The sequence below is a fragment of the Gallinula chloropus genome (genome assembly GCF_964237585.1).
Source record: "Gallinula chloropus genome assembly, chromosome: 2".
In the NCBI taxonomy this organism is placed as follows: Eukaryota; Metazoa; Chordata; class Aves; order Gruiformes; family Rallidae; genus Gallinula; species Gallinula chloropus.
The window spans coordinates 74,682,874-74,709,020 of NC_140086.1; the positions used below are offsets into that span (position 1 = coordinate 74,682,874).

The following is a 26,147-nucleotide window of genomic DNA, read 5'->3' on the forward strand; positions in this document are numbered from 1 at the left end:
TTGATCTGAAGAATTGTGCAGTGGTGTCTGTATCTATTAGTTCTTGCTGGGCACAAAAGTACTTGGACATAATATAGAGAAGATGTTGAAGAATTTGAAAGCACACTGTGCTTAGAAAGTGGTGGAGGTTGATAATTAGGCAGGGTGCCTTCTGAGAAGCTGTGCTGTCCTCACTTGGGGTTCAGCTGGCAGATGTTAAATATGCTGAAATTCATCCTGGGAGGTGTGGGATCTCTGAGAGCATAGACCCTTTATCACTCTTTATGGGCCTTCAAGAAAATAGAACACTATTAAATACTTTGGAGAGAGGATCAGTTTCTCTGAAATTTCCATTTAGTTTTGGAAACTCAGCCTGCATCATTTTGCAGTTTAAGTCCTTTCGCCTTAAGTGGATATTAAGTACACACAGATTGCCACTCATCCCTTCAGAAAATATGGATGCTCTCAAACAGGGTTTTCATTCTGTCCCCTAAGGGATGAGCTGCCTGAAGCATTTTGCTTTTTAGACAATCACATTCTATATTTTGTTTAAATACCAGCATGGAGGGGAGCTCTCTCTCTCTCTCTGCATTGTGTTGTTGCAGTGTACATGTGATATACATGCATGTGAGAGGTAGAAGAGAGAACTCTTCTGTACTGGTATAGGAGTGAAGTTACTTGCCTTTTTATGGTACTAACCAGTAAACATTACAATTTTCAGATATCCAGTCTACTTGATACAGTTTCCACAGCAAGTAATACTTCCAAGTGGATGAAGTGAGATCTATAATGAACAACAGTTAAGGAAGAGAATAAAAACAAGGATGAGGCTGTAAGTGGGTCTTGTCACTCAGAGAAGAATAGATATAAAATAGGAGGCGAAAAGGAGAATTCAAATGACCACTGTGTTCCTGCACGCAGTATGCCTTCACCATTCCCAGTGTGTTATGGGTATCATATAACATACCAGTAGAGAAGGAATTTTCAGGCAAGGACTTTTAGGAAAGAAAATGCACGGGTACATAGAAATAGATGTTTAGATAGATTTAAATTTTTTGGTATTGTCTTTGGGGAAAAGAAGAATGAAGTACTTTGCTTCAGATTGAAGCAGGTTGATGTATTTCACTGCATCAAATTGAATTGAAAGTTCATTAGAAGTTAACTAGATATTAGTTTATATCAATTTATAACACTGCAGCAACTATGGCAGATTTGGGATGGATAGTTCATCCTTCCATTCTTTATGCTTAAACTTCCTGGTTCAGTTATTTCTCACATGCAAAACAGTGGGCTTCCCCTGTAATATAATTCTTTATCCTGAATTTTGCAACTGCTATTGCAACAGTGTTTTATGACAGAAGTAGTACTGCCAAAGCAATGTTAACATTAATTAGTCGATCTCCAGTTTTTGGGAAGAACTATAGTTAACAAATAACAAATAAAATCTGCCTGGAGTTTAGATCTAAGTTTTATTTGCTTATCCTGATATTCAAAAAGATCTTTGTCCAAATAGCTAATAAAAAATGGTAATAAATGATATTAGCATACTATATAAGCAAGATGATGTAAATATGACTTGGAATAGAAAGAAATTTCAGATCCCTCCAAAAATCTAGGTGATAGAAAAATAGTCACAGGCTATGTAACACAATATCTGTGTCGTGGTAATAAGGTAAAGTAAATTTATTCTTGTCTGTGTGTTTGTGAGCTGTTTTGAGCTTACACATGATGCTATTTAATATATGCCATTTGATTTATATTTTGGGAAAAGACCAAGTAATCCACAGAAGTTCCTATGTTAAACGATGTTCTATATATGATTGACACAAGCTGGAGAGTAGTATAGTGATTCTCTTGCCTGTTCTGACATTATACTTACAGTCTGTTGGACCCCCAGATACTGAATGAGATGTTCAGCTGAACTGGTCTGTGTGTAAAAGGTCTGTAGGAATAAAGGTAAAGAAGTGGTGAGGAACAGTAGTGCTAGAAGCGCCCTGGAAACACCAAATCCTCAAATTCTAAGTCAGTTCAGTCTCAGGCAACTCTCACTCATTTGGCAGTCATGAGTTAAATTCTAATTTCCACAACTTTTGGATCTGAAACCATAGAAAAAATAACAGATTACTACATACAAGTCCTTTAGAGCATGCTATAGCAATGAACTGCTATAGTGAAGTAGCATGAAAGAAATAATGGCAACATAAGTTAGAGATACTTTGAAAAAGAAGTGAAACGGTACAATACTTAGGTTTTTTCTGGAAAAAAATATCTAAACCAAAGAACTGAACCTTGTTGAGTAATTAGATTGCTTCCACAGAGATGCATATTGATTGGTACCCTGACCAATGCTGACTTATTTAGGAAGTTTATTAAAATACTGCTCTGTGATTAAAGATGTTTTAAATGAAAATGCACACATAAGATTCGGGGAGTACCGAGGAAACGGAGTCATCTTGATTGTAAAGGAGTGGAAACAAAGCTGCTTGTTTAATCACAGTCTTTCAAAGGGGAGATGACACACAAAGCTGCCCACCAGAATACTGAGAGGACCATAATGACCACTGGTAATACGTTTCTGGCAATGTTAGTAGCAAGATGTGAGAAAGGTCCTAGTTCCCCTTTCAGAAAGGCATCCAGAGAGCTATGTGTGATGGTTAGAGAGAGCCATAAAACCCTAACAAAATAGCAAAAAGAACATCTATTCTCTGGTGAGCTAGAAGCCCTTACTGTGCAGATTTTTGCTTTCCCAAGTGGTTCATGACCTACAGCAGCACCCTGCCTGCTTAAATAGCAGCAGCAGCTGCTCCACAGAAATCCCAGATCCTCTATTTGTAGCAGCAAACATCTCTACAATGTTGTTTGTCAATGAAGCCTTTCTTTTCTAATGTGACAATACTAATTCAAATGTAATAAAGATGGAAGGGTCTCTCTGCCCTCAAAATTAGATCCTCCAACATGAATACTTAGCACAAATAACTGATATCTAAGAAATTGTGTCTTAATTACATAATATTTGTGTTGCACTTACAATTGTTTCCATACGAAGTGAAGATCTGAAGGTAAGTTAAGCATAGTAACTCTTCACCCTAGCAGTGAGTATCCTTTCTTCACAGAATCACAAGGTTGGAAAAGACCTTTAAGTTCATCAAGTCCAACCGTTCCTGTCCTATGCTAAACCATATCCCTAAGTACCTGATCTACCTTTTTTTTAAACACATCCAGGGAAGATGACTCAACCCCCTCCCTGGGCAGCCTGTTCCAGGCTCTGATGACTCTTTCAGGAAAAAATTTTTTCCTGCCCTGGCACAGGTTCATTTGCCAATTTTCTTACTTGATCCCAAAGAACAGTATCATTCCCTCCACCTGAGTGTATAAAGACTCTTTGGGCACTCTGTAGCCACTGTGGCATTGATCTGGTATTCAACGGCCACTCAAAATGCACCGTCACATACAGGAAACAGGCTGGGCAGGCCAGGGCAGCAGGAGCAGCAGCTCTAACAATATGGATTTCAGTTTGCATAGCACTTTGCAGGCAAACTCATCTCACTTGAGCCATACATTGCCTTGCGTGTGCTCAGACAGTCTCTGCCTGACTCATAGCACACCTAGAGCTCCAGACCAATGTCTTGGAAATAGGGGCATATGGAAATAGCCTCATACAGAGTTTTCTCACATCCTCTTGAAAAATACAGTACAGATCAACTCTCAGTGAATCCTAATTGAAACCTGGGTAAGAAGTGAGGTTTTGTAAATGGCACAGCACGTGCATTTCCAGTAAAAGAGTAGAGAAGCTACATCTTGAGGCAAGACAGGAGGCAAGAAGCAGATAAAATGACGGGGCAGCAGAGTGGATGACTGTGATAACTGTGATTATTGCAGCTTGTTATTATAGATTATAATGGAGACACACAGCACGCTATTTCCATGGACCTTCTCTTTGTAAGGCAGGAAGGAATTGATTATATGCTGCATAACAGTGTCGCATCCTTATGGCAACCAGCAGCAGAAGCTGGTCACAGAAGCATCTGTGATTTCTGAATCTTCATTGATACGTGCTTCTACTGCTCTTATGTGCTAAAGATAGAACCTATCTGTATTAATCTAATCTACGTCATGACCTAGGCATCAAAGATTTTGCAGTGTGACTTACTTCTGTACAATGCCCAGCTAATACTGGAGTGGAACAGAATGCAACACTGTATGGACTTTGGTCTAATATGAGGAAATAAAGGTGTGTCTGGTCTTTTCAAAAAGGCTGTATGAGTCATCATATAAATCATCTGAATAGCAGGTTTAAAACTAGTAGTATCTTCTTTCAAAAGTGATTTTTTTTTTATTTTTTTAGGGTTTTTCTGGTAATAACTCCTACACGCTGATACCCATGGATGCTGCAGAGTTCCGCAAGAGAGGGAAGGAGATGGTGGACTATATTGCAGATTACCTGGAGAAGATAGATAAAAGACAGGTTTTTCCAGATGTGGAACCAGGATATCTAAGGCCCCTCATTCCGGAGTGTGCACCCCAAGATCCTGAGAGCTTTGAGGATGTCTTTAAAGACATCGAGAAGATCATTATGCCAGGGGTAAGCAAAACGGATCTGTAGTGTAACGTTCAACACTGTATTTAGGTTTTCAAAAACTTTAAGGAAAATGTGGATTGAAGTCTGTGCAGCTGGACCTTACAAACATAACTAGCCATACTGATTAGCTTTTAGAAGGCATAAGTCTGCTTTAAATCCATAGTTAAATATGACCTTAAATGTTACACAACTGATATTTTCTGTTCTTGCTAGAAATAATCCCTTTTGCTTCATGCAAGGCTTGCTTTTGGAAATAATCCCCTTTCCTCCCTTGAATTGGTTACGGCAAAGCTTCATAACTTTCAATTTTATGTGATATTTTTGCTCCTTGAAAACCATGGTAAATATTTTATAAAATGGGATTTTTATTAGTCTGCTGTGCTTGAAGTGTTCCTTCCAGCTGATCTGTAAATGTTAAAATTCTCTTAGGAGACTTTTTTATTATAGAGTTGACTAGAAAGGATTTTCCTCAATACTTGTTCTGTTGACTTACTTTCCTAAATGTCAACTTTTAGTACCTTTTAAGGCAGGTGGCCTACCTAAATATTAGTTGTTGGAGAGATTAGTGTTGGATAGACAATGCAAAACAAAGCATCTGGCATTTGTCCAGTTCTGAGTATTTTTTATTTTTCTACTCTTGGTACACCTTCTTTATTTTAAATATATGCTTGTCTCCTGAGGCTTGTTAGTAGCTTAAAGATTATTAGAAATGTCAATGAGGAATCTCTCCTTTGAATCTCCGCAGTAACCACTTGGGTCTGCTTCTCTGGGTGTGTAGCTAGGTGATACGATTGCTGTGTGACTGGACATGGAAGCACTGGTCTGCAAATGTGTTTAGTCAGTGTACTAGAATATCAGTTCTTTTTCATTCATCAATGTAAATATTTGATATTCAATATGACCTTATCTTGCTTCTCTTGGAGCCCACCTTGCTGTTCTTTTGCAGGCAAAAGCTCTACTGAAGTCAATGGAAATCTTTCCACTCTTGTCAAAGATTTGTGGATGATGTCTTTAATGCCACAGAATTAAATTAGTGCAGATTAGATCAGATAATTACATCTAACATACACAAATACTGTCATTTCTACTCATAGGTACAACTACCTTTCCCTTCTCACTGGATAACAATACAATTTATTTTTTTATGTCTGTGAAGTAGAACAGAAAATACTTGAGAACGTTCAATAAAATAGTATAAAATTAAAAAATAAGTGATGAATCATTTGAGAATAGAAAACGAGACATTCAATTCCAATTAAGTCTTCAACATGTCATGTTCCCTCTTAGTTAAATTGATTTTTTCTTGATATTTACATGCTCTGCAAATAAATTTACAAAGTGATACATTCTGAAAAAAAAAAGTTGTATCAAAAATCTTCCTCTGGTGTTTGTGAAACAAAAGGTACAAGTACCTAAATCCCAGTTCTTATAGCAACTCAGATTCTGCCTGTGTCATTTATACCAAATGCTGAAGACTCACATGAGTTCAGAATCATATTCATAGTATATTAGAAGTTGGGTGGCACCTCTGGAGATTTAGTACACCCCCGCAGCTCAAAGCAGAGTCAGTTACAGCAGGTTGCTCAGGACTCTGTCCAATTGAGTGTTGAACATCTCCAAGGATCAAATCTTCACAGCCTCTCTGTTGTCTTGTTCCAAAGTTTGACCACCTTCACAGAAAAAAAAAAAAATGCTTTTTCTTATGTTTAAAGGGAATTTTCTGTATTTCAATTTGTACATTTCTTCTTGTCCTTTCACTGGATACCACTGAGAAGAATCTGGTTTCAACTTCCTTACACCTGCCCAGAGGTGCATATACACATTAGCAAGATACTCCCTGAGCTTTCTGCAGGCTGAACAATTCCAGCTCTCTCAGCTTCTTGTCATAATTCAGATGCTCCGATCCATTAGTCATCTCCATGGTCCTTCCATGGAATAACTCCAGCATGTCCATACCTAGATACAGCATTACAGGTGTGGCCTCACTAGTGCTGAGCATTTTCTTATATGCTTCCTTTTTACATTTGACCGTTGTCAGGAAATAAATGTTCACCTATGAAGGCCTCCAGCCACCCTTGCTTGACTTCTTGCATGTGGGGTGGACCATTGTTGTGCTTGGAGGAGGTGATCCTTGAAAATCAACCAGCTCTCCTGGAGCACTCTTCTCTCCATGTCTGTCTCCCATGGGATACTTCTAAGCAGGTTCCATAAAAGGCCAAAGCCTAGTCTCCGGAAGGCCAGGGTTATGATCCTGCTTTGTGCCTTTCTACCTGCTCTCATGATCCTGAACTCCACCATCCCATGATGATTGCAGTCAAGGCTGCCCTTGACTTTCACACTCCTGACCAGTTCTTTCTTGTTTAGAATAGAATTGTAGAATAATTAAAAGTCTTTTCTAACAAAAATTATTCTATGATTCTATTCTAAAAAAAGACCTTTAAGATCATAAAATCCAACCTTTAACCTAGCACTGCTAAGTCCAACCACTAAACTGTATCCCTGACCACCACAAGTACATGTCTTTTAAATACCTTCAAGGATGGTGACTCAATCACTTCCCTGGAAAGCCTGTTCCAATGCTTCACAACCCTTTTGATAAGAATTTTTTTTCTAATATATGTAAGTTTGTTAACATCTGGTCCCACAGCATGTATCTCTTCATCAGTTCCTCCATCACCGGTGCTAGGAAACTATCATCAATGCACTCCAGAAATCTCCTGGACTAGTTGTGCCCTGCTGTGTTGCCTGCCCAGCTGGTATCAGCTTGGTTGGAGTCCCCTGTGAGGACTATGACATGTGAACATATGGGTTCTTCCAGCTGTCTGAATGCTGTATTCATGTACTTCTTTCTGATCAGGTGTTCTCTAGCAGACACCCACCTGAATATTGCTCATCTTGAAATCTCCACCGGTCCTGACTTAAGTTCTTGACTGGCTAACTGTCCATTCCTGCTGTTCTCTTGCATAAAAGACCATTCCCCTGCTCGTCCTCCTAACCTGTCCTTCATAAAGGGCCTGTCCTCAACTATGGCCACACTTCAGTCCTGTGAGCTATCCCACCCCATCTCTGTGACTACAATGAGATGACAGCTCTGTAACTGCACATGGCCTTCTAATTCCTCCAGTCTGTTTCCCACACATCATGATACAACCTACAGGTGCTTTGGAGAGGCACCCACTTGTGCTGATTTCCCAGAAAAGATATGAGAGCTTCCCCTTAAAGTGCCATCCTCTGTAGAGCTTTTCCAGTGTTTCAGTGGGGAACAACTTATCTCCACTTAATAAATGAGAAACTGGGCTTCCTCAGGGAATAAGTATTATGACAGAGGTCATACAACCTTGTTTTGCCCATAAGCTATCAGCGGCCCATAAGTGATTCTTGTTTCCTTTATGTTGACAACTTTACTGTGTTAGTTGTGTTCTGGTAGTTGTTAATTAGTGGATGAATGAAAATGTGAAAACGGAGTTTCCTCAGAGGAGCAAGGATCAATTGTGTAAAGCAATAATCCATTGCTCTCTTTATAGGAGAACAAGCACTTGGCAGTGGCAAAATGCCTTTATGGAGACTTCTTGTGAAATTGCATGTGGACCTTCAAAGGGCAGCCCACTAAATGATAATAACCATAATCATGCTAACTTCCTAATACTGGCACAGGGACTGAAAGAAGAACTGGTGATCTCCACAGCAGGAAGCCAAGATGGAAGGGATCTGCATATAGAAATCTCAGTGGGAGTCACCTTTCTGTCTTAGACTTGATCTGTTCCCTTGAAATATATCTCTTCCTTTTTCAGAGCCAAAAATGATTAAGTTTAGTTGTAAGTGCAGATAGCATTTCTGAAGATGCTAGTTTTCCTCATATTGGATCCATTAATCTATGGACTTTCAGCTGAAGTGCCTATCCTTAGCATGTGATAAAGGATGACTCTTGCTTAGACTAAGAAAGCCACAGAAAGACAGACATCCTTAGAAGAGACCTGGGAAATAAAACGTCTCTGAGAAGCATTAGAGCAGTAATTTCTGAGCCTGAGACACCTGTGCATCACTGTTTATCAGCAGAAGGCTAAAAAGGGAGCATCAATGATGTCAGGCTCTTTGCAATATCTGACTACGTGCGTCTGTCCCACCATGGCAAAAGAAATGAATTGTACTGCTGCTTCCAGGGAGGGGGAAGGGGAGGCGGTTGGAAGAACCGCAGCTGCACTTGCCTTAGGGCTTTTGGCTTTTTCCCTTTGTGTGAGTGGAGCAACTGGAATCTGCTGTGTTTCATCAAACAAATGGCTCCCAACATGTAGGCAGTTTAACTTGATTAACCCAAGATGAATGTCACAAGTTTTAGAGATCACAGGGGATTAGAGCTGGGGAGATGAACAGTGGTAGCTCCTGGCTCATTATGGACGTCAGTGAAAGCCTGTGGGTCCTATCAGGGACTGCCATTTATTGATTATTTTTTAATCTGTTTATTGTTTTACTGTAAAGGACCAAGTCACATCCCATTTCTTTTCTGATTTGTGAAGGAAGGTGTTTGCCACAACTGCTCTAAAACTTTGTTGCAGTAAAGAAAGAGATCCTGAGCAGATATAAGAGGTATAGCTAAGAATGTTCACAGTGTCTTGTCTTTGGATATTTGATTTGAGCAGGTTTGGACACAGTGACCAGTAAAAGTGAAATCTTGAACATGACAGGTAGTGGATAGGAGCTCATTTCACATGAAAGAGACAAGGGCCTTTGAAATACTAGTATGGTGCACTACAGCAGAGGAAGTGATGCCTGATTCATTGGATATATGGGAGTTTACCCATAGTATGGAGCATGTCCCTTTAAAAAGAGCTGGTTCCTGTCATGAAGAAGAGGATATAAAAGGAATATGTGCAGTATGAAGAGCAGTGCAGTACAGAGATCCCTGAGTTAGCTCCAGATCCAGAAACCTCATCACAGACTGAGAGAGAAGGGAGTTTGAAAGGTGGGACTGTGGAACAAAACTGTAAGGCAACACTGAGCTCAGCAAGTGATGCTCCCAGGATGTTCTTACCATCCTTCAGTTATAACAGAAGAACTCTAGTATTCAAACAAACAAACAAAAAAGAAAACAGAATGGCATAAGAAAAGTCAAGGCTTCCGCATCTCCGCAGCCTCTGGACTTCCATCCAAGGAAAGAACTTCCATGCATTCTGCTGAATTCTTGCTTATAGTTCATCTAATCCTCTGGCAGCATTTGTATGTTCTAAAATTTGCCTTTTACCATGAATGTGAAACCTGGTTTTGCAAAACGTATCACATCATATCATTTCCACTGAACATTGCAGTGGGGCAGCACATTTCCTGTTTTCAAACGTTATTAGACTGGAGTTGTGGAGCACTCTCAAGTATATCACAGATCCTTAGGAATTGCTTAGACATTGCATAAGATAATTCTAAATATTGCTGCTGCAAGACAATTGACTACAATTTGTACAGTTAATGTGTTGTTCTCTCATCTTAATACATATAAAATGGAATTGTGCATAAATCACAACTTGCTAAAAGGAGATGGTAATTTAATTTTCTATAGCTGAATACTGGAATAGATTGTTTCATAGTGTCGTGAGGAGCTGTTTGGCCAGCTCTTGTGCCTGAATTTTAGCAAGTAACTCCAGAGTGTGGGCAAGAGAATTTTGTGGACCTCTGCTGAACTGGAGACACACTTGCTAAGTCAGTTGCATGACAGAGAGGAAAGAATTAAATATCAGAGTCCCTGAAAGCAGAGGCTCAAGAGGAATGCCCTGCACAGAAACTCATGCTGCCACTGCCTGTGCGATTCTTGTCTTCAAGGGAGATATATGGAGAACTCTGATTTTGGAACTCTTGGTAGGTGAGGGCAAGAGCTAATTTAGTTCTAGTCTGAGTTAAAAATAGATAAGGAATTGAGAGAAAACAATGTGTTATGGCCACGTAGTAGAGAACTGTCAAGCAGTCTCAATTTCCTACCTTTTCTGATTTTGTTGCAATTTGTTTCTGCTTCCTGCATTAGTTAAAATTGACCATTTTTCCCTTAATACAGGTGACGCACTGGCACAGTCCATACTTTTTTGCCTACTTCCCTGCAGCCTCTTCCTTCCCAGCTCTTCTTGCAGATATGCTGTGTGGTGGAATAGGATGTGTGGGCTTCTCTTGGGTAAGTTTACTGGGGTATGTGGTAATGGTGCTTCATCTTGCCAAGATTTTAAGAATTTCAGTGCCATTCTTCAATGTAGTTATTAATAACAGTGACTCATTAAATGTTTTCACATCAACACTGAATGGCTCCAGCAATACAAGTCTACTTCATGTTAGAAGTTCTCCCCTTGAAAAAACACCAGCACTTAGAATCAGTGGTAGCAGTGCGACCTCATAACGTTAATTCATTAGGAGGTATGACTGTTGCCTATCACTGGGTGATACTATTTCTCTTATTATCTGGATGAATGGAAAATTGTGTTATAAAAACCCCACATTCATATGAAATGGGGTCTTCTCAAAAGAGATTGGTACTTGATAAAAAAACCTCCTAACTTTGACATTTGATAGTCATGGTTCAATCTGAGGCCTAGTCCGCATTTTTAAAGAAAATTTTAGAAACACCATGCAGAAAATGGTCCTTAGGCCCCTAATTTAGCTGATGAAGTTGATCAACCAACCTCTTCCTCTGTAGTCAAAAGACAAAGAGAGAGAGTTATTCTTGCTCTGCTGGATCCTATTTGTCCTCATGGTCTAATGACCTTATTCCTTCTGTTCTGTTTTTCAACACAGGCTGCAAGTCCTGCTTGCACAGAGCTGGAGACTGTCATGCTGGATTGGCTAGGGAAGATGATTAATTTACCAGAAGAGTTTTTAGCTGGGAAGGATGGCCAAGGTGGAGGAGTCATTCAGGTAAGAGGAGACATCAGAAAAGAATACTAGATGAATTTGTGGACTTCATGACTTTGTACAACCTTCATACCAAAACACTAGTAGTTTTTCTGCCACAAGGATTCCTTTCAGGTTTTCAGAAATATTGATGCTCTGTAAAAATGCCCATAGGTAGGTAGAGTCATTACTTAAAATATTGGTTTTGTTTTCAGAGCAGTTGAATTCTGAAACCCTCTTCTCTGCTGTGGTGTGCTGACCTTAGCTGGACACCAGGTGCTCACCAAGCCACTCTGTCACTCCCCTCCTCAGCTTGACAGGGAGGGGAGAAAATAAAATGGAAAAAAACCTCATGGGTCAAGATAAAGGCAGTTGAATAAAACAAAAGCAAAGACCATGCGGTCAAGCGAAGGAAGAAAGCAGAAAGATTTATTTTCTATTTTTCATCAGAAGGCAATTTCCAGCCACTTCCTGGGAAGCAGGGCTGCAGTACATGTAGTGGTTGCTCCATAAGACAGATGTCATAAATAATGAATGCTCTCCTTCCTTCTCCTTTTTCTCAGCTTTTATCACTGAGCAGATGTCATATAGTATGGAATATCCCTTTGGTCAGTTTGGGTCAGTGGTCCTGGCTGTGTCCCCTCCCACAACCCCCAGCCTTACTGGTGAGGGGATGGAAATGTTGGAGAGAAAGAGCATTGGTGCTGTGCCAGCACTGCTCAGCAGGAGCCAAATCACTGGTGTTTTACCCACACCTTGCTGGCAACCAATGCACATCACTGCAGTGTGGGAGACGCTGTCCCAAAAATCAACTCCATTTCAGCCAGACCGAATAAACCTGTGAAGAATTGTTAGCAGGGTTTTGTGTGTGTGTGGGTGTGGGGGGGTTTAAAAAGTGTTACAGATCAAGGAAATCATAGGAACATATGAGAGAACCTTCTATAAGTAAAAGTAACAATGTAGTAGAAAGTCTTTCAGTTTCAGTCAAAGAAGTTAAAAATACTTTAAGAAGTTTTCCTTATACAGCAAAACAAAATACCATAATATCAAAATAAAATCAAGCTACTTAAAATTTGAATCTAACCGGTTCTATCCATAGATAATACAAACTTCAGTAATTTGAATTTGTGATTCAAATTACAAATAAAACAAACACCTTGAACTTTGCTGACTGCTTTATGAAAGCCTACAATGTCTGAACAAATTATCTGTATGACAATGAATATATCATCAGTGGGCAAACTTGCATGCATAATAAACCTGCATTGTTTGTCAGCCACAGCTCCACTAGCACATGGTCTTTCTGCAAATGCAGACTCTGCTCACAGCTATTAATCAAACTAAAATAGATCTCTACTATGAAAAAGACTGATTTTAAACAATTGGTTTGTGCTCCTTTGATAACCCCTGGAGTCTGGTCATTGGAGGCCAGGGTACAATCCGTTTTATCCCAAGATAGGCTTCTAAAACACATCTGAATTACATGCCGCTTTATCTCAGCTGCAAATGCCTAGAGCATATTCCAATGAATTCTTCCCAACATCTTCCCTGGCAAGTATGAATTCAACCCCACTGCTATGATTCTCCTGGGCAGAGCTGCACATACACCAGTGTGTTTCCAGAACGACTTTTTACTCACCTGCTTGCCCTGTTAGGATCTTTTGCATTACGATTACTAGGGAGGGGGTTATGCTCAAGAAATCAAGCTTTCATCATGCATCTCAACGGTATTTATTTTGTACCAGTGAAAGCAAGCAATTATGCTTGATGGTTATCAGCAGGATATATTGCCCTTCCAGGCTGACAATGCTGGATTGCCCATAATTTTCATCAGAAACCAGTCAGTTTCAAGAATCGAAAGTGCTCTGTGTTCCTGCTTCTGATGAAGTCATTTGTGCTGCAGATCTTCTTGTCTTGCTCTTGAAACAATAATGATACAAATAAGAGAGTGTGAGGCAAAGACAACATGAGCGTGTGAAAGTGCCAGTCATTCTCTTGGTAAATGCCAAGTAATTATTGCGGCATTGGGTAAAACTGAGCCTGTGAAAATTGGCTCTTAATTACACTTGAAAGTCTATGTCAATATGAAGCACTTTGTTGTTGTGTGCAGGATGACACTTGAAAATGGCAAAAGATGAAAGAAAATTTCGGTTCAGAGCTGTGGTGGACATGAACATCAGCTCTTGCTGATATTTCTTCCGCCTCTTGAGCCTGCTTGCCATGGCAACCTTTGTTTGCTTGCGGCAAAAGCAAAGGTATCATCATCCTTCACTTAATGCAGAATACAGCATTCAAGAGGAGAAAGAAACCCAGCTTTTAAAAATAAATGAGAAAAGCAAGTTTCTTCCTGAAGCTTGTATCCTGCTGTTCATTCTAGATAAACTGGTGAAAGGTACACCTACTTTGAATTTTAAAGAGTTTTCTTGCTCTGGAAAAAAAAATGTATTTTAAGGGTGAAACAACATGAGCCTCATCCAGTCTTTGGCCTGACAAAAAACATAGTGGATTTATCTTCCTTGTCAGTTAGCCAAGTAGTTCAAGAACCAAGGGGTGTCTTCCTCAAAAATATTTAGCACAAGGCTGTGGTGCCAAGTGAACAAAAGAGCCTTACAAACCAAGTTCTGCAAACACCATAAGTTTCAGTATCCAAAAGGTGACTGATAGAAACTGGTGCGAGGTGAAAAAGCCTGTGCCTACCATGAGTCATCCAAAAGCATTTCCAAGATGTTGGATTCAGGTGCCTTTAAACCATGTCCCAGCTCCGCATCAGGAGGCAAGATTCAGCTGGGCAACATTGTAAGGTGAATTAGATCTTGAGAGCTCTTTATGTGTAAGAAGGTAATTGTTTGCACACAGCCCTGCATCATGAGTTTTGAGACCTACAGACACATGTGATTTCTCAGTGTTCAGAAATTCTGATGAGTATTCTGAATATCTGGCTACAGACCACATGCAGAATAAGAATAAATGGGGAGATTGCCAAATTATGTTTTCTCTAATTAATGGACAGAATTTCCTTCATTACTTGCCCCCATATGGAAGTTCTACTTTACTTGACCAGAGAGGGATAATTGTTTTCCTATGCCATTCTGCATCTGTGATGTTTCCCTCAGTCACCATCATGCCGTATGCAGCAGCAGCAGTTATAGGAAATGCACAAATCTCTCTCCAGCTCATCTTTGTGTTCTGATCCAGACGATGAGGTCTACATTCCTCAAATCCCACACCACCAGAAAGGCAGATAAAAGATATTTGTCATGGCAATACACTTAGTAAATCTTTAGGGACTGTGCTTTTTCCTGCTCACTCCATTCACGAGGCTGTTGAATTTCAGCTGGATCGAGTTCACTCGCTGCTGAGATGTTGGCATGTGTAGAAGGCAGCTTTGTGTCATACAAATAGCTCGGCTAACCTCAGTGCTAGGAGAAAGTCTGAGTTCACTGAGAACTCAGGTCATCATTCTGTGGGATCAGGCCCATGAGAAGTAAGACTTCCCAAATATTTAGACTTTTATTACAGGTATACATAGGTCTTCAACTGGAAAAGGATAAATTTTGGTACAGGATGAGAAACATTACTCCAAATTTGGCTTGTTGGCACTGTGGATATTTCTGAGGTACAGTTATTAATATAAGCAACTGTCTTCATTGCACTGCTACATGTTTGACAGGCGAAGATTCACATAACAATTGTTCAACGTTGAATACCTAAAAGCTCAATCTTGTGTGTGGACACCCAAAAACAAATTTATGAACATGTGTTTACAAACTGTAACTTTACGTTTAAAACAGCAGTTCAGAGCATGTTTCATCTGCCTGTTCTAGAGAGAAACAATAAAAGAGAATTTGTGGGAACTTGTTTTTTTTCTGTTTTGGTGAAATATACAGATAGATTGGTATCAAAAAATCACTTATCTGTTGTCATAGAGTATCCAAGACCAGATTCAAACTCATGTTTTGTGAGTAAAAATGCCTTTTAGAAATTGTGAGACTGTTCCTTTAACCTGTGTGGCTTTGATTTTGAAAATGTACATAACTTATATTCTGAAATGCAATTAGCTATATTGGATCGTATCTTTTTTGCTTGTTCAATGTATTTTTCTCTTTTAGGAACCATAATTGACTTGCCCAGGGTTACTCTAAATATTAAATAAGCTTTATAATTATGCATGTTGCTTGACAGATATGAGAACTGACAGTCGGACTCTGATGCAAGATAAATGTGCAGAAATCCAGAGTAACAGAAATTGGTAGTTACTCTGCCGTTGTTACTGGTTAACAAGCAATTGGTGCCTGGTTCAAGAGCCTTTTCACACGTGTTTAAGTGTGTAACCCCAGCTTTCTGGCACCACTTGCAAGGCTGGTGCCTAAACTTAACGAGCGTAGAGGTTAAAGAGAGCAGACAAAGGCACTGGGAAGTAGGAGGCCAAGATCACAAAGAGATTCCTCCCTTGTTGTCACGCATATCCCTAAAATGCATGAGATATTGTACAGTCTCTCCCATGCAGTTTCTGTTAACAACTTCACAGATTCATACAGAAGAAAATGTCGCTTTTCTTCTTCTGGAATGCCTTCTTTTTGAACCTTCTTTCCATTTGTCCCACAGGGAAGTGCAAGCGAGGCCACCCTGATTTCACTGCTTGCTGCAAGAACAAAAACCATCAGACGGGTGCAGTCAGAAAAGCCTGAGCTAACAGAGGCAGACATCATGGGCAGGCTGGTGGCCTATGCTTCTGATCAGGTGAGTACCCCTCAAAACCAAGGAAACATGGGGCCTGTACTTAACAATTTTAGCGACCTCAATAGGCAGGTGAATTAAGTATAAACTCTTTGGATTGGTGGCTATTTAGTTTTCCTTGTTCAAATCTTACTCTACATCAAAAATGGGCTGGAATCTCACGTGTGCTACCATCATACAAAGAATAAACATCTGGTGGTCAGTATCACGTAAGTATTGCTTCTTTACAAAAAAAACCCATTTGAAGTAAATAAAGACACTTGAGTCAGGTGTTAATTTCAGTCGTGTTGAGTGAGTCTACACCATCTTTTGTAACATCTAGGCTTATATGTCTGTGTGTGTACATTATTTTCCCTCTACATAAGCATGTGCAAACAAACACACATATGTCCTTCCCCTGCATGGATGCATGGGTGAAGGTGCATGCCCACAGACAAACCTAGTGCATGTATATAAGGAAAACTGGTCATACTACTTGAAGACGCCCCCAACATATTTTTTTTTGTTTGCTTTTAAAGAAAAAAAAAACCTCCTAAGATCTCCATGTATCAATCCAGCTAAGAAATCTAAGAAAACAGAAAACATAATCCTCGATTTCTGACTGTGAGTGGTATTTAGCAGATTGAGATAGGCTAAATTCTCAGCAGGACAAGATCATGAGAGACTTTTACTGTTAATGAAAGCAAATTTTAGTCTTGTGACCTGCTGCTCCTACCTTTCTGACACACTAATGCTACTGAAGGGCCAAACAATGTCGTTTCTCTCAATAGCTGTGACATTTTCTTATCTAAATGTCAATGAGGAAGAAGAAACTTGATGTTTAGCTCAAAGTGATATCTGATTATGCAGAACAAAATGGCCAGTTTTCAGGCTTACCTTGATTTACTGCTGAGTGTATGTCAAAATGCGCTAGAGAACGAGTTTGAAGTACACTTGTTCTTCACTGGTGGGAAGAGAGACTACTCTGGTAGGGTGAGAAGAGTCAGGAAAATATGAAGAAATAGAACTATTTTCAAAAGACACAAAGGGTATTTGGGGTTTTTTTAGGTTTTTTTGTCTGGAACCCTAAGGTCTGTGATGCACAGTCAGTCCCAGAGCTCAATCTCTGACCCAGTGATGCACAAAGCCTTTTACTTGTTTTCATTTTTTGTCCCATGTACGTGGCTGACCTGAAATGAGGACCGACAGGCCTTCCTGCCTAGTGAAGGTCAGAGGATCTTATGCTTACAGGAGGATTTGCCTTAAGATATTGCTGACCTTTCAAATCAGATTGTTGCAGAGCTCACCGGTCCTTCTGCATTAAGAACAGACCTGTGTGACTCATAGGCAATAATCCACAACAGAAAGTAAGCCTAAGCCATTCCACAGGAGAGAAAACCACGCTCTGACAGAGCTCAGCACTGTGAGAACACATTAGGAGGGAGGTAAAAAGCTGGCTGGTAAAGGAGACGTAGAGGAGAAAGCTGAACTCAAATCTCATATATCATTTTAATTTCTCAGCATCTGGTGCAAATCATTTTGCTTTGTGCTGATGAATGCAGAGGAGGACTGGAAACAAAGCTTTCCCCAGTAACTACTTGAGCATTTAGAGACAACAGAAAAGGATTCCTGTTTGTTTTAATGCCTAGGCTATTTTGGCGGAGGTTCCTCTCTCAAGGGACACTGAGTGTGAGACCTTGGAGTTGAGAGGTATATTCAGCTACCTGTGATGGTAGACACCTGACTGTTTGGGATCAGGACATAGGGTAGATTTTTCCTATTCTCAAGTTTTCTTAGGCCTTTACCTTCATCAACCATTTTTTTTTTTTTTTTGCCATGTTTCTTTGGCTACCTTTAGCAGCCGCCCATTAATTTCACTGATTTCTGTTTGGTTCCTTTCTCTCCTCAAGGATGGTGGAAGATTCCCGAGTACTTTGCTGAGAACTAGGCATTCTGTGGAGCAGCAGGTCGCTAGAGATCTGTTATAATGAAAAAGCATCTTGGCACTTTTAGTGTTAAGATTGGGAATGGCTGTAGTTATAAGGGAGCCTTACTCCAATTCTGGAGATTTGAGGAAGGAATTTTGAGGTTCTGCCTGGCTAACAACCTCAGTGTATTATTACAGTTTGCTTATTTACAACTCTTGTATAAATCAGTTATAAAATACCTCTTTCCACTGTACACTTGAATGAAGTGTAGTATTGCTATGGTACACACATTGGGGTTTTTTGCTTTAAAAGCAGCCAGTTATATCTCAAGTCTAGACTTGTATATATTCTCAAGCTGGTGCCTAATTAGTTTGCCAAAGTAATTTAACAAGAAGCACTGCTGAGATACAAGTTAATAGTCAATCTGCCTTCAAAATGCACCATTCCAAGGACATGTGAAGTTGAAAGGCAGAAACTTTATCTTCATCTGGTCTTGTTTAACCAAAGTTTTGGCTTAATCTTTTCCATGATTATATGCTAAATTAGATTTGAATTAGTAAGTGCTCTTGTAGACACTAGAATGAAAAAAACAAGGGTAGGATGGAGATTATGAATGAGATTAGTCAAAGTATGAAAAGGTGTGGATCTTTTCAGATTAATGAAAATTAATGAAATTGTAGAAGGTAAAATAGCATTTTTTGTTTAGTCATGCTCTAAGGAAGACTATTCTGTGGCTAGACAAAACTTTTACTGTTAATAGAGTTATAGTATCATACACCTTTTTATAAGAATTTCCTAGTGATATCTTCCCTTTTATTTACTGAGGTGTACTTTATTTAAAAAAAAATATAATTTAAAGGGAATTAAAATAAAATGGATTATAAATAAAATAGCGTATTGGGAATGAGCCTTAATTGCCTACCAAAAGGAATGAATGATTGAAACACAATATATTTGGTAGGTAATCTAAAAAAAAAGATCACAATGTAAGAAAATATCTCTCTCTATACCATACCATGATGTATATTTTTTTAGGGTTCAGCAAAGCTGCATGCCATAAAAATATGCTAGTGAGCAACAGAATCATTATCAGGCAAGCTGATTATCTGCATGTCTTTTGGTTGATTTGGAGCCAAATCCTGAAGCTCTTAATCAATCCAACCTAACTGTGAACATGTTAATTAAAGCTCTCACTAAGGTTAATTGAACTCTTGTCTGAATGACGCCATGGCAATAGTTTCAAGAATACTTTGGGATTTCTATTAGTGTGTGTGTGTGTGTGTGTGTGCTTGTATGTATGCATATGCATGTATATGTATGTATCTATATCCATCTATCTGTATGAAAGAGGGAGAGGTACATATCTATAACATACCAGCGACAGTTCCAGGATCTCAAGTATTGCTTTACTTGAAAGAAATTATTTTTTGCTTACAAATTCAAATTAATTTCCTGCATTCCAATAAAAGGTACCTGTCTTAAAATTTTCCCATTTCCTTGTAGGCTCATTCATCAGTGGAAAGGGCTGCATTGATTGGTGGTGTGAAGATTAAAAGTGTTCCTTCAGATGATACATTTAGTGTTTGTGGTTCAGCCTTAAAGAAAGTTTTGGATGAAGACAAAGCTGCTGGTCTTATCCCGTTCTTTGTAAGTACTGGATTTTTATTAATGGGTGGATTTATTGCTTCTGAAAAGCTATTTTTGACATGAGTAGATGATCTCATCCTTAACAGAGAGATGGATAGGCAGCCTAGCTACAATACTAGGGCAGGTTCCATGAGTGTTCTTCACTTCTGTGCATTTGAGCAGCTGGTTGCACTTCTGGCCAAAAAGGATGTTTTAAAAGGACTTAAACCTGTATTAGACAGTTGAATAAATGCAGGTGAGTTTTGTAGTTGCATGGAATCTTGCAATGTTATAATCTCCTCAGATATGAATTCTGAACTGCCTCTTTTACAAAAGTATACTTTTATTTTCCAGGTTTTAACTTACACCTAAGATAAAAGGCAATAAATTAATTAACTGATGGTATATCAAACTTTAGTATTTAAAAGTAAAACACAGTTTCTCCTCCTCACTACTTTAGCAAAGAAATCATACCCCAAGTATCAGCAAGATCAGATGTTGTCAGACAGGTATTTGTGGGTATGTGACTTATCTCTAACAGGTGAGCCATAGGCAGTCTGGATATGGAAGTTTAAAGCTGTCATTAATTCTTGTTATCTGTCCACTTTCAAGAGATTCCTGCTCCCACAGCAGTCCAACAAAAGCAAATTCTTATATCTCAGTAGATAAAGCTCATAATCCCCCTCACCATTTTTGACACAACTCGATGTTAGATTGGATACAGTTCTAAAGTTTGGTTCTACCATAAGTACCTCCTTGAAAAGAGTATTTGCTTATTCACTATATATACTCCTCCTGTCAGTTCAGGATATCATCATTATTTCAACTTCAAGCAAGATTTTACCACTTGTTTTTTCATGGAGTAAGAAACCTCTGTTGTCTTTCTGTACACTATCAATAAATTTTGCTCATTTCCAAGAATTATGCCTCTACAAAACTCCACACAGACCATGATCTGTATAGATCTGTAAAGAGGTATAATATCCTACCAATAATCTTTTTTATATTGGACTCCACTGAAGAAAAAATGAAGGGGAAACACCTCCTCCTCCCCCATTTTAGAAACTGGGAACTTCAGAGAATCAATTTTTTAATAGAGTCAAAAATATGCCATTTTTTTTCCAGAAAAGTCATGTCTGATGACAATTTTTTTCTTTTCTTTCATGTGGCAACATTTAGAAAACGGCTAATGTGACTTAAATTTCTATTAACTGTTTTCAGAAGAATTAGCAGATTAATCTTGTTTATAGTCATGGATAAGTGCCAATAGGACAAAGAAGCTTAAGTTATACCAAGCTCTTTTGAAAATGTAATCTTTTTGCTTTTCTTTTTATTAACCTTTAGTGTCTGTTTTAATGTAGTATTAAGATGAATAGGGGAAAAAGTGTTAGCCATGTGCGCAGAATGCTGCTAATTTCTAGCATGCCTAGAGCTAGCGAGTCCTTGCGATGACCAAGCACATCCTATCACTTGCTTTCCAATATAACACTCGCAAACAAAGCACCTATAAGGTGCCATATGATATGTTTTATTTCTCTGTTATGTGGTACTAGCTCATAATATCTTATATAAGCTTCTACTTGCTCATATTGCTGTTATTTTTTTAAAAAATACATCATATCAAGTATATCATATCTCCGTGCACGCTAATTACAAATTTAAGGTGTTTTTGTCCACTAACAAAAACCAAGTAAATGCACCTTGCCCCGCATAAATATTCATTGCTTCTTATTTTTTCTGTGTGTAGCAAGAAAATATAAAAATTCTGGTTTATGCCTTCAGTTACACCTTTACAAAGGGTGATTTAACTGTTGTTTTTCTTCCTCTGTTTGCTTAGCTGTGCAAAACAGGCTTTCAAAGACAGTAGACGCTCTGTCTGAGTTAATATGGCCTGTGCCAGGTCTTCCATTTATTTGTATACATAAAACATGTCAGCTTAGATTAAACTAGACCTCATTATCCTTATGGTCGGCCTCTTAACTCAAAAGGTGTGTTAATTCTCTGTCATGCTGAGCAGCAGTCCATGTGCTGTATTAGTGCTCCCTTTTCTAGCTTGCAGATTTCAAAAGCCTTTCCAGTTCTTTTGTTCTTGAGTAATTTGGTGCCACTTTATTTTGTTCTGGGGACAAAGATATGCACATTGCCAAGGAAACACCTTACTCCACTTTATTCCTTGTCTCCCTGATCCTTCACTAAGGGGGGTGATTCAACATCAAAGCTAAAAGTTTAACAGAAGAAATTCTGCCTGAAGAGACAGCAGAGATATCATTCCTAATGAAGAGATCTTGGTTGTGTCCAAGCTGATGCAGTCTCCTTTATCAGCAAAAAAAAAAAAAAGGGAAAAAGGCTTTATAGGGGATTAAAAAGAAAATACAAGCAAACTACAATGCCTTATAGACATGATTCTCCTGTTATATTTAATGAATAAATGGGGAATCATTATACTGAGCTTGATAGAAGTGCTCTGCTTACAGAGGTTAGTGGAAAATCAGGGGTGCATTTTGCCTGATGTGAAACAGGTTCTCTCGTTACAGCAATCTGGCAATTACAGGTTTGCTTTTTGTGTAGGTATGATTTGGCAGTCAGCTTTTTTGGGGGGGAGAGGCATTGTCTTTAAAACAAGACTTTGAATTCTTATCCATTATCATTATCTTTTGTTACTAGTAACGTGCATACCACATACCCAGACCTCTACTTTTGTCTTTTTTATTTCTAAGTTGAGACTTGTGTCAATTTGTCTCTTCCAAAATACTTCTGCAGAAATGGAAACGGAGATGTTTTCGCACAGTTAGGCAAGCAGACTGTGCAAACAGAGGGCTGAACTGTGTCAGGTGTGGAGGTGCTAAACTTGCCATGATTTACCAAGGAGCAATTTCCAAGTGTGGCTGATATGCAGCCCTTCATCTGGCCACTGGTTCAGGGGGAGCTCTGAAGCATGTGCTGAAGTCATGCCCATTTCATTAATGATAAACACTAACTGGCAGTTAAGCACATGCGTAAATGCCTTTCTCAAGCGGGCTCTGTGCTCCCAGATCAAGACAGGCTTCTACATGGGATGAACGTTGACCAGTGCTCAAATGTGCAGACCACTAGATTAAGCAGTGCCAGATTCGGACATTGGGTCCACTGCATCCACACCTCATTCTCTGGAACCTAAGTGGGCTGTGAGCTTTATGCTGCCTTTCATAAATCAACACTAATCTGTTGCGGCTGGCACATATATAGCGCAATATACTTCAACAACCTCATGCGGTAGGAAGCTGCTATAACGTCATCGCCTTGCTGCTGAACAAAGGCTCAGTGTGAAATCTCTCTGACTCTAGTTGAAATGACTCTTCTAAACGATGGTCTGCAAGACATTAAAGAGCAGGCTGGTTTTAGCGGGACTCTCTCAGGAAACAGTAAATTGGAATTAGACTGACATAGGGGCTGTCTTTTAAGTAGATATTTAACACTTCGATCCTGGCCATGGATTCCCATTTGGAGTAAGTCTTCTCAAGAAATGTATACATGTCTAGGGCCATGTTTCTTAGCCCACAGTTTGGGAATGATTTCTTTTTTGCAAAACACTGAATGGTGGTGTAGTAAACTCTTACAGTTTTCTCCAAGCCACAGATATTCTCATGAATGCAGGCTTCCAAACAACTGAGAAGGAAGACATAAAAATTATAGGAGAACGTTGAAATTTCTGCCTCATTTTGGTTAATTACAAATGAAACTGTGCAAAATGTTTCTGTATCTTTTTCAAAGCCCGTAGGTGGTCTTCGAGTTGAAAAGACTAAGAGTCATTGCTCTCAGGCATCATAAAGATTCGTGCATGTTCCCTGACATAGCTCTTCATTTCAGAAAAGTAATACATGAGACGACTGATGCAAGCATTTTAGCTGCTTTGTATTCACAGCCAGGGCTGAGTCAAATTTGAAGCGCTCGGCCTGAAAAGGATAAGGCCCGCAGGCTACGCTGAGCCATCAGTCCCATTTCCGTGACGCGGCCTGTCCCCCACCCTTTGCTCAAATGTGATTTTGCTGGTGTTGTACAGGTTACAAATTGAGTTAGACTCATTGTGACTGAGCCAGGGTAATGAGAGTCCTGACAAGAGCAGATGCTGCTGCTTTAAGGGGTTTCTGAGAATGAAACAAGTAGCTTTGAGGCTTAGACAACTGCAGAGAGGACAACAACATTTTTTTTTTTTTTAGAAAAAGACATACTTTACAGAATAAGCCATTATTTGAACAACTAAGCATAAGTTTGAACTCATATAATCTCTCACTGAAGCAACATATTCCTTATCCTGATTAGGAGGAGAATGCTTCCACTGCAGTAAAACATTAGTAGCAAAAATGTGCAGCTTTCTGTTGTGAAATCCCCATCATTATTTTAATTGCTGGACTAGCCAAGATAATTTCATTCTAATCATGTCACATAGTCCACACTATTTTATCATAAAATATATGTATGAAAGCAGAACTAAGTCTATAATGCACTCTTTATTTGGGTATTTTCCAAGCCATCTTGGGAATGAATAGGGTTAATCCCTATTCTTTATGTAAATAGAAGATCCAGAATTTCCATCATGGTATCCTTCATTTCTTATGACCCAATCTGTAGATCTGTAGTTCAGCCAAAGATGACATGCAGGTTTCTCCTGATTGTTGGAATGCCTTAGGTAGACAATAATGCAATAAATACATTTTTAGTCCATACATGCATGCCCTCTTAGTCAAAAATAGGGACCAAACTTGCTCCTTTGTAAAAAAAATATATATCCTGCAATATTTCAAAAACAACCTCCCTCAAAGGATGGTTAAACTTCTAGAGAAGCCATAGACATACCTCAAGGCACTGTAATTATTCTGTTCTTCCAGTTTTTTTCAGGAATTTGGGAAGGCCGAATTTAGATAAAGAGTAGATTATTTTGAGGGAAAAATGTGTTATCAGTAAAATGTTATCAACTATATATTCTATGTATTTCTAATTTTGAGAACTCTATTAGATTCAAACTCAGGTTCTTAGTTGCTTGATATGGAAAAAATACAGAATTATCTGTTTCTTATTTTTTATTGGTGCAATGAAACATTAGTATGGCTATTAATATTGCTGTAATTTTGAAGCTAGGGGAACATGTGCACTGCCAGGGTTTTATATGACTACAACTAATCAGGTCGGCCTTATATGAAGCCAGGATATGACTTCCTCTAAGAGTGTACATAAATTTATATGGATTGAGTACTATCCATTACTTTCCATTAAATAAAAAAATTCAGCTCCCTACAACAAATTAATATGCCTCTGATGCATATAGTATAATATACATGCAGAAATGTTCAAAAGTGCATTTAAAAGAGATGCTTTACCACTCTAGCAATAGATTATTGACTTAGTCTAATATTCTTGGGATGTATAATTTTAAATCTCTGGCTTTTTGAATACATATCCACCTGTACTTTTTACTGGATGCTTATGTTAGTACAGGTGTCGGTTCTAGAAATTTTGAAAAATCTAAATTAATAAGAAGTAAAACAACCATCTCTCGTATCACATGAATTCTCAACCCCCCCCCCCCCCAAAATTACAAATTAAAATCCCACCACATCTATAAAATTTTTTATCTTATAATGAGGTATTTTTTTTTCAAAAGATGTCAGGCCTTTCTAGTGTGCTGTTGCCACTTTATGTCATAGAATAAAAAGAAGGGGGAAAAAAAAGCTTGATGTGATATGTGAAAAGCAAAAATGAACAAATATGTTAAAACTTAGTAAGTTCTTGGGAAGACTAGTTAGGGAATCCCCAGGGGGGAAAAAACACCTCTTATTCCAGAGGTGTGAACAGGAGCTACTTCAAGATGTGACTGAATTGTAGCAGTCTCCAAAATCCAATAGCTGGTAGAAGTAACAAAGTCAATAAAATCTCTAGTTGGAAGCAGGTGATGACTTAGGAGTGCGGATGAGTGTTCAAGGGAACAAAAGGTAGCTATCAAGCAGTCTGTTTAATTAGAGCAGAAATACTTAGCACAAATGTGTACCACCTTTTAAAAAGAAGGAAAAAAGACCCTCCTGAAAAAGCTGGCATCATTTAACTTTTGAGTTACAGGAATTCCTAGAATCAGTAGGATATAAGTGAAAAGTAGGAGAGACAGCAGGCTAGAATAGAAAAGAGCATACAGTTGGCAAGTGAAAGGTGATATTAGGCTAAAACCGATTATAGGACTTTGGCAAACAGTTTGCTACTGGCATAATAACATGGAATTATTTTTCTCAGAACTAGAAAGCTTCTTGTGCCAGAGAGAGAGACTAAAAGCTAAAAGCAGGTAAGGCCACATCAGGAATCGTAAACTTGAGCAAAATCCTTTGCCACAGAAGTGCTCACTCACATCATGGTGACCGTAACAGAACCGGCCAAAAGCCCATCCCATCTCACACACTCAGCTATACCTCTTGGCTGGGCACCAGCAACATGTC

General features: G+C 38.9%; 1 protein-coding gene across 1 annotated transcript in view; it reads left to right on the forward strand.

Moving 5' to 3' along the window:
- Positions 1 to 4,360: 4,360 nt before the first annotated feature.
- FIGNL1 (fidgetin like 1) overlaps positions 4,361 to 26,147 on the forward strand; it is a gene marked incomplete at both ends in the record, with an annotated part of 60,436 nt that continues 38,649 nt past the window's right edge. Inside the window, 5 exons of the mRNA XM_084260628.1 lie at positions 4,361 to 4,561; positions 10,596 to 10,709; positions 11,324 to 11,443; positions 16,025 to 16,159; positions 19,567 to 19,710. Coding sequence (XP_084116754.1) covers positions 4,361 to 4,561; positions 10,596 to 10,709; positions 11,324 to 11,443; positions 16,025 to 16,159; positions 19,567 to 19,710 — 714 coding nt within the window. The remainder of the gene's footprint in view (positions 4,562 to 10,595; positions 10,710 to 11,323; positions 11,444 to 16,024; positions 16,160 to 19,566; positions 19,711 to 26,147) is intronic.